We start from the raw sequence: 15,039 nt of genomic DNA on the forward strand, positions 1-15,039 counted from the left end.
TGTTCTGGACCAGCAGAGTTTAATCTTAAGGTTACGACCTGGAACATGGTTTAGGGCATGCTGATGCTGCGTTGCTGTTTGACATCTTCTGTCCTACTTCATGTTGTCAGACTGGCTCTGTTTCATTTATTTATGGGTCTGGCAGGAATCAGGCCAGAGTGTGATCAGTGAAATAAACATAAAGAAGCAGCTCTCAGCTTCTATGCACCACAGATCTGGAACAAACAGATCTATGCACCACAGATCTGGAAAACTGCAAGTTTTGCAGTTTTTCAGAAAACTGCAAAACTGCAGAAACCCTGAGTTCCTTTAAATCAAGGCTGCAATCCACCTGTTTAGCTTTGCTTTTGAACCATAATGAATGGAATATTGATCGCCTTGTTTGATCTGTATTGATGATCTTGGTGATGTAATGTTTGTTTTCTGGTTTTCTCAACTGGTGACTGTATGATTGTTTATAACATTTTATTTTTGTGTTTTTATGATTTAAAGCACTTTGAACTGCCTTGTTGCTGAAATGTGCTATACAAGTAATCTTGATTGATTGATTGATTGATTGATTGATTGATTGATTGATTGATTGATTGATTGATTGATTGATTGATTGATTGATTGATTGATTGATTGATTGATTGATTGATTGATTGATTGATTGAAACCTGCTTTTTGTTTGCATTTTCAGTATTTTTGTCCTGCTAATAACATTTCTTGAAAAATGTATGGATGACAAATAGGCTAAACTAGAAGAAACTTTTAAATCCAGTACTTTTCTTAGAGTACTGGATCAAAAATTTATTTAATTTACTCTGAAATCTTTTTGTTTCTTCTTTTTCTCTCCTGCCATTTTAACTAGGAACAAGAGATCCTGAAAAGATATGATGGAGCTTTCCATTTTATTTATCTGTTTATTTATTTTCAAGCACATGATACAAATCTATCTAAAACTTACTGCATCTTTGTAACATTATATGGCTGACCAGTAGTTACCAAATAAAACTTAAACATCTTTATGTCATGTTGCAGATATAAAGCTGAAAGATCCATGTGGGACCTGGCGTCCATATTCACCTCGGAACTGCGTGTGAAATTATGTTTGCAAGAGTTATGAAGGATAACACAATAATTAACGTAATCAAGCAAATGAACATTTAAATATTAAACGTGTATTTTCCCGTGGGTTATTTGGTCAGCCGTCAATACTGGCGTGTAATAATTCCATTATCATCTTAATGCTGATAGGTTGGATATAATTACATTATTTATTATTTGGAAACCGTTAATAAATTTAAACAATTTTCTACCTGAAACGAGTATTTTTCAACTAAACTGCTGTTGCATAGATTTGCTTTATTTGTTTTTTTAAATATGTGTATATACATTAATAATTACAGAAGAACTTTCGCTTTCCCATGGTCCACGCGACTTTCTGTAGTGACGTCAGCTCGTGGAACTTGTCACCCACAGTGGCAAGATGGCTACGGAACCAAATAAGACCGAAATCCTGACGATTTTCAAAAGATTGAGATCAATTCCCTCAAACAAGGTAACGGCATTCGATGTCGTTGGTCAGTGTTGTGTTGTTATTTGAGTTTACCTTTAACCGGCATGCGTTGGTTTAATTTATATATTTGGTTAGAAGCAGTTAGCATCTGCTGCTAAGTGGAGCTAACGGCAGCTAACAGCTAGCGGGCGCTAATGCTTTCCCATTGAAAACTACGGAGAACCGGAGCTAAAGGCAAAACAGGAGCTAACAGCTGCTAGCCTGCCGGTCCCCGAGTCAAACCCAAAGGCCACGTAAACGGTTCGTGTTTCCCTGGAAGAAAACCTGTTAGCTTCGCTGCTTTGAAGCCTTGTCACCGGAAAAAACTTATCGGCTTTAATAGAATATTGTTTTTATCAGTCACAGAAAACAAATATGAATGCCAATATCGAGTTAATTCGCCGCATTGATGGCTTTGCTAATGGTTAAGGCAAAGCTGTGTCTGATATGTTACAGCTCTTAAAGCCTCAGGTTGAAAGTTGTCACATTTTTTATCAAAGCCATTTCATTTGTTCTTCATCTGTGTTTGTGGTATTTCTTCATCCCAGTTCAACGCTTATAAACCACAAACTATCGCTTCACTGAAACATGACCAGATGGAACAGAAATATGATGATGTTGCGTAAGTGAACTGTGATTGATCCTACAAAATATAATATATATTTTGGTCTATTCAAGGCCTCATTCAACATTTTGGATACATTCATGTTGTGTCTGAGTTTTTAGCTAACTTTAAAAAAAAATCCTTAAAAGACTCGTTTTTAGCTGATTGCATAAACAGTTTTAGATTATAGTTATAGTATGTTAGTTGTTACTGAAGTGTCTACTTGCAGGTATAATAACTATATAATCTGTGGTATTTGGTTTTAGACACGAGTTTAGATCGAAACCTTTTTCTACCTGCTACGTCCTTCATAGATTAAAACCCTGACAGTGACTTGGAACCATGACAAATATTTTAAATCTGATAATTATAAGTTAGACAGACTCAGGGTTCTGTCAGCTCAGCAACTATTTTAGCAGGCGAAGGTGGAACAGCTGTTATTAATATAATTTAACTGATAAAAGTTTTTTGCAGTGCACCAGTCTGTTGGTTAGTGTAAACTTAAACGTTTCTGTTCATCAAAAGTCGAACGCTTCCAGCTTTTGAGTCGCTAATCACATGTAAAAAGCAGGGCTGTAGTGATACAATAATCTCACGATACGATACACAATATTCTGCTCACAGTACGATATATATTGCGATATTCAGCAAACGATACAATTCAATACACTTTTGCGATTTTCTGGAAGATTTTAGAGGGACAGAGTGATTTTGGTGACATTTTGTGACTGTTATAGAGTTGGACTGAATGAATTTAACTGAAAACTGATTAAAAGCACCAACTACACAATACCTGGCTCTGGTTGGACACAGACTTAAAGTCGACAGCTGGACAAAATGAATCAAAGAAGTGGTGAGAAAACATGTTTCTTTTAGTTGAAACAGTACAAACTGTAGCTTACGTGAATGTGTAAAGTAGATAAAGTGAACCAAGTACCTGCTCTGAAGAGTTTGATACCTTTAACACTTAACATCTGAAGGAATCACTCTAAGCCTGATGGCCTAATCACTCTCACGCCGAAGCAAGCAGTGAGTGAGAAGGTGACAGTTGGATGTTACAATACTTGCAGATGAGTATCGATTATTTTCTAGGAAAGAAAATATCGATATATATCGTAAAATTGATACTATTACACAGCCCTAGTAAAAAGTATGTTGTTTAATTAACTTTGGTTATTAAAATAAGATATAACTCAGGATGATGCATAAATGGAGATAATCTTACAATTTGAGAAAGGAAAAAAACCAGAATCTGACCTCAACATGTCGCTCAGAAAGCCGTTTACATCATTCACTGTGTTGGTAGCTTTGTAACATGTTTCTAAATGTTTCTACCATCAGTCTGTAAATTCAGATACATCATCAGTCTGTGAGGAACAAAAACTGTGACCCTCATGAGCGACTTAACTTCTTGATCCATGTGAGAAACTAACTTGTTCTTGAAGTTGATGCTTCTGGTTTGTTTGCTACTTTCAAAGATCTTCTATTGTCTGCTAAGAGGTTTATTTCTGTTCACTGAATCCGGTTTGACTTGTTCTCACAGGAACCTTAAATCATTTAGGCATGAGTCAGTGACATGGAGGAAGACATTCCACAAATACTGATGCTGAATTTCACATCACTCAGATGTCTGACTCTGAGGTGGATGAGGTAGAAACTGGTTTCGTTTAGCATCTATTCCCCCAACCACAGGCTGAGAACCTGAACTTTAACCAATTCCTGAATCGTTACTCTGCGTTTGTTACTGAACCTGGTTGGTTCTGCTGTGAAAGGACAACATTCCTTCCCGCTGTCACCACATGCATGTCCAGGAGGGTCAGCGGATCCTGGAAACAAACTGGTTTTTTAAACATTTAGCGTAATGGACACAACAAAACTGTAAAGCATTACTGGTGATATATTTCTGTTTTTCTGCAGATGACTTTGTTCTGAACCAGAACTACTTAAATAAACTGTATAAAAAAGTTACATTAATATCACAAAAACTATTTATGTATTTTTATTATTTTATGTTGTTGATCAAATAATTATTAGTCCGTCTACAATCTCATTTCATCCAGAAAACCTTTGAATATGTTTGCAGGTTTATTTATCGTGTAGTTAGTAAATATGCCTAAAATTATGATAATATGATAAATAATAATAATAATAATAATAATAATAATAATAATAAATGAACTCAGTGGATGATAATAACATCAAATGTGAGGACTGGACTCTGCTTGACCTTCTCAAACTAAAACATTGAAAAGAACAAAGTAAATGGACAAAAATTACATAAATTATTTTTCCTATTTATTGTTTTTGGTTGTCATGTTTTATTTTGGATATTTAATATGTCCTTCAGTTCCAGTGTAAAGTTTATTGGTCTTTGATCTGATCAGATACTGAATCATTTTACCAATAGACAAAATTTATCAAAACTAACTTGTTACAAAGATCTGAGCGATTCAGGAGTGGATTAAATTACCTAAAGACTTTACATTTAAAAAGCACTGAAATCTTATTTTTATTAAATATAACTTTTTAAAAATCCAGCTTTATGTATGTAATTTGTCAGATATGATGTCTATGTGGTTTGAATACTTTTGTGTTTTGGACTCATGGAACATTAATAACCACTTTATGTAAACTAACAGCGATTCTAACAAATGAGCAAATCAATATATTACTTGAAAACGGTATCAAACCAACAATATTATTTCTGGGTTGATTTATCGTCCAGCAGAATTTGTTACAGTGACAGACCTGACCAGCCGTCACGTTTAAATGTTGTTGTTGTTTTCTGTTTGACTCTCTGGTGAGTTTTTCCTCTGAATGTTGGACGTTTGGCAGCTTTATTAGATTACATGCGTTTCCATTTCTCAGTGTTTTTAGCAGGACGACGGGATGAATTAGTGTTTTCTGTGCAGGCTTGCTTCGACTGCGCTGCCAAAAACCCGAGCTGGGCCAGCATCTCGTACGGCGTGTTCCTGTGCATCGACTGCTCCGGCATCCACCGCTCGCTGGGCGTCCACCTCAGCTTCATCAGGTCGGCTCAGCAGCTTCAGCGTGTAAACGCCGATGAGCGGCTTCAGTCTGACACACGCTTCATTTCTCCCCAGATCCACAGAGTTAGACTCCAACTGGAACTGGTTCCAGCTCAGATGCATGCAGGTCGGAGGGAACGCCAACGCGGTGAGTTCGCAGCTCGGAGGTCAGCTGATGTTTGGCCTCCTGGCGCCATGGTAACGCTTTCCGTTTCCTCCTGAAGACGGCCTTCTTCCGTCAGCACGGCTGCTCCATCAACGACACCAACGCCAAGTACAACAGCCGCGCCGCCCAGATGTACCGGGAGAAGATCCGGCAGCTGGCTAACGCGGCGCTGTCAAAGTACGGCACCGAGGTGAGAACCAAGATGGCCGGGGGCTAAAACTGACCTTCTAGAAAAATCCAAACGAACATCAGATCTGCTGGTAATGCAGAGAAGAAGCAGCCTTCATCTCCTTCTGTCTGCTTATACAACCTGAGCTAACAGGATCTTTGACTTGGTGCAAAATGCTGATAAAGACATTTATCAGTGTGTGTGTGTGTGTGTGTGTGTGTGTGTGTGTGTGTGTGTGTGTGTGTGTGTGTGTGTGTGTCTGTGTGTGTGTGTGTGTGTGTGTGTGTGTGTGTGTGTGCGTGCGTGCCTGTGTGTGTGGGGCAGTTCTGCACATCCTGTCCAGAGTACACAGGGTGTGTAACCCCTACAGTAACATAATAAACGCATCTTTAACATTAGAATAAAAAGAAAAGTGAGTAATAAACTGCTGCTGCCGTTGCAGCTGTGGATCGATTCGTCTGCAGGAGGAACGACAGCCGCTGCCGAGAAGAAGGACGACGACGACGACTTCTTCACTGAACATTCACAGGTTCAACTTGTTCCTCACTTTGTTTAAGAAGCTACTTTCACATTTAATCATAGGAACAATGATAATAATACACTATTATTATTATTATCAAACGTATTAGACAGAATTTGGGAGCTGATATGAGGATAAATGATGAATTAAAACATTTTTAATCATCTGCTTGTAAACAGAAAACACTGGAGCTGAAAATACTATGAAAATATGAAACTGCAGGATCATTCAATTCCTTCAGGATTTATTTTTTTTGCCAATCAAAATCAATGATTTTGTGGGGCTACTTTATGTCTGCAAGAAATTTTTATATTTTTTCTTTGTTATGAAATCTACATATAGAAAAAAACATGAGAGGAAAATCAAGCAGACTGGACACAAAAAATATATCTATTTTTTTAAAGAACTCAAATGGCTCGATTTTTGCAGCGATCTGTTGAATTTACGTCAATTTCCACGAATTACGAGAAACTAGACAAACAACAATTAGTTTGTATTGCATTAATGTGACGTCAGGTTGTAATTAAAGTTGGCAGCTCTCTCCAATCAGCCATCTGTGAATCAGCTGTTTCAGTCAGAGTCCATCCAGCTGACCCCAAACAGCCCAGCAGGCGGTTAAAGCTTCACTGAACAACATGCTACATCGTTAGCCTGTCAGGCGGGTTGGAACTGAACCGTTCAGCACATCTGTGCATCTCTTTGTTCATCAGCAGCCATTCTTTTCTTCTCTCTGTTCAGTTTTCTAATGAGTGGAGCATAGCGCCCCCTGCAGCGCAGAACGGAGCCGCCGTTTCGCCCCAGCTGACCGACTCGGCGCCTAAAGCCCAGGATGACGGCCGTAAGTGAAGCACAGCGGTCGGAGCGTTTACCTTGACGGTTCCTGCTGTTTATCCTGCGTGTTTAATCCCAGGAATTAACCGGATTACAGGAGATGAAGCAGGAATATCAGAAAAACAAGCAGCACTAAGCTTTTTACAAAAACACAAACCTTTAGTTTCACATTAACCTGCATGTTTAATCCCTGGAGCTTCTCCTCTCAGGTTTCATTTCAGAGTAGTTATAATTCAACTTGTTGACTCAAAACATAAAACAGAATAATGTAATTTTTCAGTCTCTTTATTTTTGTGTAACAGCAAATAACTATAGTTGGTTAATATAGTTTTTAATCTTTAATGCTAAATGTTTGTATTTTGTAGTTTTGTCTTAATTGCAGCTCTGAATATGTTGGTTTTTTCAGCAGATGGTCTTTTTGAGTCTGTATCCTCCAGTTAAGAATTAACTGATTACTAAATTAGTTCATGATTATTTCATTAGTCGTCATCATGATTAACTGATTCTGCCCTAAAGTGTCATTTTCCTCTATTCTCTCATGTTTTCATGTAATCCTGCGTGTGTCCAGGAGATAAAGGAACATTCTGCATGTCACACACAGATGTGTGTGTTAGATGACGATAAAAATACCGGAATCAAGTCAGAGCAACCAGACGTTGATCCATCTGTGAAGAATCTTTCTTCACAGATGCAGTTAGACATGGAGTCGTTACTTTGACTGGACCTCTTTAATGTCGCTGTAGACAGTTGGATTCCTACGTCGTCTCCTGTTTTGTTTATGACTGTATTTTATCAAAGCAGTCAGTTTGGATGTGAGCGTTTCTTTTTGTTTCAGTCGTGTTTAATGTTTCAGAACCAGAGGACGGGCCGAGCATCGACGGCCTGAGCACGTCGCCCAAAGCCTCCATCGGTGAGTAAATCCTCACATCATCTGATTTAATGCTTCAGAGCTTCTCCCAGTTTCTGAGCCAGAAGGTTTCAGGGAAAAACTCTCTGGGAATCTCCAGGTTGGTGTTGAAATATGATTCTATGTTTGAGGAAAACTCTGACACTGAAAACCAGACACACATCTTTTGAGTTTAGCATGAAATAATTCATAAATCAGAGTAAAAATAACATTTATTATAACAGGTTGAGGAGGAAACCGTCAGAAAGCCTGAAACGGCCTCATCAGGACGCTGTTCTTCTTTTTATTTAACCTTTTTATAAACAGGATGAAACTTAATGAGATCAAAGATCTGTTTTACTAAAAGGTCCTGGCAATCACACAGCTAAAACTGTTGTTATGTGATATAGTTATATTAACAACTGGCTGCTGGGAGAACAGGGAAAACATTATTCAGCTGCAGCCAACGATTATTTCAGTCGTCAATTATTCTGACTTGGACAAAATATTCCACATTTTGATAATTTTTCATTTAACCACTTTGGGTTTTTAAAAAACATTAAAAGTAATTAAATTTCTTTTTTTCTTTTTCAATAAGCATTTTATTACCTAAAATGCAGTAACTGCATTCCTTTAGTGAACGTTTGTTCATTTGTAGCATCTGTAGTTAAAAATGAAAAGGTTGGTTTTTATATTTTGTAGAGTTTTTGTTTAACTGCTGCTCTGTGTTGTTTTATAATCTGTGTACTCCAGGTAATGACTGGATAAACCACTAAGTTAGCTGATGATTATTTCAATTACAACACATTTAGCAGTAGTTTCCATTTTATTGATTAAATCCCATAAATCAGAGTCAGGTTGGAGCTTTTATCTGAGCTCAGATGTTCCTGTTTGCCGAGTCTCCTCTGTCTGTGCTGTAACGATGGATCTGTCGGCCATCTTGTACCGTAGCGGACTCCATGCGGTTGTCCCCGCAGAGCGGCCCGCCGGCTGCAGGTGAAGGTTTGCTGCTTGGCGTTTAGCCTCCTTGCTGCCGTGTGGCCAGATGTTTGTTTCTTCCCGACCAGAACATCTTAATTCGGCTGCTTAGTGTGTTAGAAACGGCTTTGTGCTTCTGGCCTTTGTGTGGCTAATAATCGGTTTTCTGCTTGAAGCTTTTCAAACGGAGCATTTTGACAGAAACCCGCCGCCTTAATGACACAAACAGTCGCCGCTGTGACAGCTGATTGGCTGATCAGTTAAACTCCTCCTCCTCGTCTCGCTGGTTTCCATGAAGTTACAGGAGACGGAGGACAAGCGCTGCGCTGCGGAGACGACCTCAGCTGACCTCTGACTGCCGCTGTTGCACAATTAACCGAACTAAAGAAGCAGCTACAGCTACAGCTGTGTGTCTCTGATGAAAACATGCTGAGAAACGTTCTGCTGTGTTGCAGATGTGAAGCCGTCCATCATTGGGAAGAAGAAACCCATGGCTGCTAAGAAAGGGGTGAGGATCAAACGCTAGATTATGATTTTAGATTTATTTCTTTTCCATAAACAAGACGATGCAAATCAATCAGCAGGAACAAATCACAAGAGGCTAATTTTCATCTGTAGCAGCTCAGAGGAGGAGATGAAAAAGTTACAATCAAAACGACTCACACATCACTGCTGTAAGAAAAAATACAAAAACAGTCAATTTAAAAATGATTCAAAACATGAATACTGCTGTTTTTCCTTTTGCTTCTGTTTCCTGTGGTCGCAACATTTTCTCTTTTCTTTTTTTTTGTTTTTTTTCTTGCAAAGTTTTTCTGTTGCATTGTTTGTGTTTTGTATCATTTGTGTTTTTTGCAGCACATTTCTCTGTCAGCTGCTTGCAGATCAGTTACTTACTGTAGTGAGATAAACGGCTGAGTCATGAGGATCAGGGCTGCTGTAACTTTATCGTTCTGCATAAATCTGTAAACTTGCCTCAGCTCCTTTCACGTCTGTAACTTTTCCAGTTTTTTCAACCACCAACTTGAGTGAATCGTGTTGGGATTTTATGTGAGGGAAAAATTATTCAAGACTTTCCTTTTCTACAAATGTAAATCTGATTAGTGCGGTGTGCATCTGTTGCTGCAGCTCGGAGCAAAGAAAGGTCTGGGTGCGCAGAAGGTGAGCAGCAAAAGCTTCTCTGAGGTGGAGAAGCAGGCGCAGGTGGCCGAGAAGCTGAGGGAGGAGCAGGTGGCCGAGGCCAAGAAGCAAGCCGAGGAGTCCATGTGAGGAAGCCGCTCCCGCTTCCTGTCGGCGGTAAGTCAGGCGGCGCAGACGTGTGACGGCGCTGCGTTTGCGCTGCAGAGTGGCGTCCATGCGGCTGGCCTACCAGGAGCTGCAGATCGACAGGAAGATGGAGGAGAAGAAGCTGCAGAACCTGGAGGGGAAGAAGAGGGAGCAGGCGGAGCGGCTGGGGATGGGCTTCGGCGGCCGCAGGTAACCGGTCCGGTCCCGGTTCGGCTCGGGTCCGTGCCGGTGTTCTGGACTTAAACGTGACTCTGGTTTCCTGTCGCAGCGTCGTGTCTCACTCCGTGATGTCAGAGATGCAGGTGATCGAGCAGGAGACGCCGGCGGGAGCCAAGACGTCGTCCCGCTCCAAACTGGACCTGTTTGACGAGCCGGGATTCACCTCCGGACCCCCAAAGTACGACACAGAGACAGAGACAGACACGCAGAGACAAAGACACAGACACACACACACACACAGAGACAGAGACACACAGAGACAGAGACACACACAGAGACAGACACACACAGAGACAGAGACACAGAGACAGACACGCAGAGACAGACACACAGAGACAGAGACACAGAGACAGACACACACAGAGACAGAGACACGCAGAGACAGACACACAGAGACAGAGACACGCAGAGACAGACACACACAGAGACAGACACACACACAGACAGAGACACACAGAGACAGACACACAGAGACAGACACACGCAGAGACAGACACACGCAGAGACAGACACACAGAGACAGACACACGCAGAGACAGACACACAGAGACAGAGACACGCAGAGACAGACACACACAGAGACAGAGACACACAGAGACAGAGACAGACACGCAGAGACAGAGACACACGCAGAGACAGAGACACACAGAGACAGACACACAGAGACAGACAGACAGAGACAGACACACACCTGCCCCTTCCTCACATATTTTCATAGTTTTTTACTGTTTAGTTTTTATTCCACTAAATGATGAAATTTAAGACAACAGACAAAATAATTGCGATCAGGTTTATTCAGGTATTTTATTTGGTTTCTGTTATTAATATATAGTCATTATAGACTCAGATTCTCCTGTGAATTTTCATATATTTCTTTACTTTGTAACGAATCTCTGTTCATATAACCAACGTTAGAAATGATAGATCCATGTTTCACTTCAGATGCTGATATCGGAGGTTTGGTGTCGATCCAAAACTCATAAACAGCTGAATTGACTCAAAACGTTTTATTTTTAACATGAATGAGCTGAATTATAAATGTATTTGATGACGGAGCATCAAATGGCCTAATCTAAGTTCAGCTTGGTCAAACGTGTAAAAACAACTTTAATTTGTTCAGTTTGTGCAGTTAAACAAATAATAAACTGACAGAAATAAAAACTGCAACAAACCGTCTTTCAAATGGTTCACAAAGTTCAATTAGGAATAATAAACATAAAATAAAAGAGTTTGACGTCAGCCAGAGCACAACACATAGAACTAGACTGAGTAGATCTGTCCTTATGGATCGGCCGCCGATCGATTATCCGGTTCGATATTTTGAAACAATCTTGAGAAAAAAAGAGTTTTTGATAAAAGGTGTTTTTTTATTTATCCAGTTGTATTGAAATTGGTTTATTTTGTAAAACTGCAATGGGAGCATTTTTTCTGCGTCACATGATCAACAAACAGACGAAGAAGAAAACAGAAGGTGACGAATGTTTTTACTGATTTATGGTGTGAACAAACTTATTCACACGTGATTTTATTTCTTATTTGACAGAAACAGAAAACCCGGTTCTTCCTACATCAGTTCTGTTCGTATTCATAACAAACGCAGCTCATGTGGGTCTGGAATTGTTTTGGGGTCGATCCAGATATCGGTATTGGATCGGTGTATTTCTAATCAGAACCGGCTGAGCAGCGTGTTCTGACCCGTTCTGCTCTCCAGGTACAAGGACAACCCGTTCACGGTGGGAGACGGCTTCGGGTCGCGGTGGGACGCCGACGGCGGCACCGCCTCGTTCACCGCCGCCTGGGCTCTGGAGAAGGACGAGCCCAAGGAGGAAGTCACCATCTCCAGCATCCAGCCAATCGGAGAGAGGTATCCGCTCATCCTCACGCGGCCTGACTCTCCGCACGGATCGGCTCCGGTTCTGATGCTGCTTCTCCTTCTGGGTTCAGGCTGCCCAGCCGGAGGAAAGCCGAGGCGTCGTCCGCCGGGTCGGAGTCCAGCGAGGCCAGGCAGAAGTTCGCCAACGCCAAGGCCATCTCCTCCGACATGTTCTTCGGTCGGGAGAGCAGCGCCGAGGTGAGGGGCCGTTTGGGCCGGACCCGCTCTGATGAAACAGAACCCGTCAGCTGACTGTGTTCTTCCTGTCAGTACGAGGCCAAGACGAAGCTGGAGAGTCTGTCGGGCAGCAGCTCCATCAGCTCCGCAGATCTGTTCGGAGACGGCAGCGACGGCAGAGGTGAGACCCGGGGATCAACCCAACGCCGTTCAGGAGGGGCGACCCGACTGACACTGCTGGGCTCAGGAACCCCGACCCGACTGACTCTGCTGGGCTCAGGAGCCGACGACCCGACTGACACTGCTGGGCTCAGGAACCACGACCCGACTGACGCTGCTGGGCTCAGGAGCCGACGACCCGACTGACGCTGCTGGGCTCAGGAACCACGACCCGACTGACGCTGCTGGGCTCAGGAGCCGACGACCCGACTGACACTGCTGGGCTCAGGAACCACGACCCCAGTAATGATGTCGGGTCGCGTTGGGGTCGGAAACTGTTTCACCAAAGTCTGATTTAACTAGAAGGCTGTGTGAACGAAGCCAAAGTGTCTCCAGGCAACAGTTGCCCTGCAGTCGACCCGGTTGCTGATCCCACAGGAAGTTGCAGGAAACCAGAGATCCAGCCTCCGGCTCTTTCCAACAACCTGTTATTACGTCTGCGATATTTACGTATTGCAGCTTTTCTCTTTGAAAGGAAACATGAATTTTACAAGGGTATTTTTAGGAATAGCTCAGATTTTATCATGTCAGTCTGGAGCCAACATTGATTCTGATTCGTTTTTATTTATTTGTACAAAGATGGAAATAAGTAGATTTTTAAGCCATTAGAAGAAAACATGTCCAACAGACCCAGGTCTCTCTTTTGTCTTAATTCATGATAAATTAAGACTAAAAAATGAAACTCCCCCAAAAAAGACACAATTATTGTCCATTTCTATTCATTTCACATAAATACAGCTGAAGTTCTGAGAATACAGATAAAAAGTCTCGTCTAACAGGAGGGATAAAAAACGATCAACATCATCATTATGGGAAGAAATTTTCCTTCCAACTGATTTTAACATTCATTCGTTTCTAAAGTCTTCAGCAAACGTGTCAGTGAGATGCTAATGCTAGCTAGCTAGCTTCCTGTGTGTTTTGATAATCGGACGTTGATCTGATTCATGTTTGGTTGGTTGTCTGCAGAAAGAACAGTTCTGATTCTGGAACTGAATGTTTTTAGCTTGATCCATTTGATCTTCTGGTACCAGTTCCAGCTGTAGTGGGTCCAAACGGTGGAACAGCACAGAAATCGTCCCTGTTAGCCGATCAGTCTCCGATCGGCTAGCAGGGACTACTTCCAGCGGCGGACTCAGCGCTGTGCTTCCTCCCACAGGCCGGGTTTCGGGTTTGGACAGCGTTCTTCCCTCCGGCCCGGACATGGCCCAGTTCAAGCAGGGGGTGAAAACCGTGGCGGGGAAGATGGCCGTCCTCGCCAACGGCGTGATGAACACCATCCAGGTGAGTCATGCGGCGCTTCGCTAGCATCTCCATCGCTGTTCTTCTTCTCCTCCTCACTGAGACCGGCCTTGTTTCCCAGGACCGCTACGGGTCGTACTGACCGGCGCCGGCAGAACCATCCGGCATCGCTCCAAACTGACGTGCGCGTTTGGGGCGAGGAGACGGGCGAGACGCGGGAAGGCTTGCATGGGAAAGACGGCGTCCCCCGTCCTGTCCTCCACTAGAGACAGTATTTCTTCCCTCATTAGCAGAATTGTGACTTTTATTTTCATAAACCATCAGAAAGTATCGAATCTTTTCTAAAACAGCCGTTTTTCTGTCCACAACCTGCTGGTCGTAGATTTTCAACCTGAGGACTTAAATCTTTATTTTCTTTATCCAGAAATTAATGTGATTTTGATTCATAACATTTAAAGTTTTTGTTTTATTGTGATATTAAAAACAAGGCGCCGTGTTTTCTTCATAAATCCATCATGTTTAAAAGCTGCTGACTTTCAGTTGAGTTTGGTTGTTTCTCTTCTGTAAGAAGCACCGATTTCAGACCAGTCCTGAGCCGACGGCCGGGCAATACGGAGACAAATCAGGGCCAGAAAGTTTGTTGAAAAAATAAAATAAACGAGAAGTTTTAAACTTCCACCAGTTTAAAAGTAATTTTTTGAGTTTAAAATCTTTTAATTTTTTTTTTTTGGTTGAAATAAATTTAGTTAATTTTTTTTCCCAGTTAATCGTTTATTTTCAGTTTCCAAATATTTTTTTCAGTAACTTTTTATTTTAAATATTTTACAGTTTAAAAATATATATTTCTGTTCCAGATTTTAAATTTTCCTTTTTTTAAGCAGGTTTTATGGCCCTTATTTAGCTCCATACTGCATCTCTGACCTCTGCTGACAAACAGCTTAGCCCTGATGCAAACCTCCAGGTTGGCCCAGCAGAGGTCAGAGGTCACAGCTCATGGACGGCGGATCTGACTATGCATCCTGACTGTCTGAACCTCAAGTCTGCTATAAATTACCTCAGATTCAGTTTTTACAGTTTTAAATCTAAAACCTCTCAGATCGTTTCCGTTTCAGAAACGGTTCGATGCGACGAACCCGGACCGGGTCGCTGAACCGGGCCGCCGGGTCCTGAGCAGACTCGACGTTCAGCAGATGTTTGCTTTCTTTGCCCCGATAGAACCCAATCACTGAAAGGATCAAGATATTTATTTGTAGGCTACGAACAGAACCGTATCCAGTATGTTAATAAAGATGGAAAACCCTCAGA

General features: G+C 41.6%; 1 protein-coding gene across 3 annotated transcripts; it reads left to right on the forward strand.

Annotated features, from left to right (window-relative positions):
* Positions 1-1,397: 1,397 nt before the first annotated feature.
* Positions 1,398-15,037, forward strand: arfgap2 (ADP-ribosylation factor GTPase activating protein 2). Of its 3 annotated transcripts, none has more exons than XM_081605614.1 (17): positions 1,398-1,543; positions 5,057-5,175; positions 5,249-5,321; positions 5,398-5,529; positions 5,951-6,037; positions 6,767-6,866; positions 7,713-7,769; positions 8,697-8,741; positions 9,179-9,231; positions 9,849-9,985; positions 10,065-10,196; positions 10,276-10,404; positions 11,938-12,090; positions 12,171-12,297; positions 12,370-12,457; positions 13,652-13,776; positions 13,856-15,037. In XM_081605614.1, exons 1-17 carry the CDS (start codon positions 1,472-1,474, stop codon positions 13,874-13,876), a joined length of 1,650 nt encoding a protein of 549 aa, XP_081461740.1. In that variant the 5' UTR covers positions 1,398-1,471; the 3' UTR covers positions 13,877-15,037. The 3 variants fall into 3 exon arrangements, with proteins under 3 accessions (XP_081461740.1, XP_081461741.1, XP_081461742.1); XM_081605616.1 differs by lacking the exon at positions 1,398-1,543 and adding an exon at positions 1,686-1,801; XM_081605615.1 differs by lacking the exon at positions 8,697-8,741.
* The last annotated feature ends 2 nt before the right edge of the window (positions 15,038-15,039 follow it).

This window comes from Poecilia reticulata, chromosome 3, assembly GCF_904066995.2.
Source record: "Poecilia reticulata chromosome 3, P_reticulata-male-v2, whole genome shotgun sequence".
Taxonomy (NCBI): Eukaryota; Metazoa; Chordata; class Actinopteri; order Cyprinodontiformes; family Poeciliidae; genus Poecilia; species Poecilia reticulata.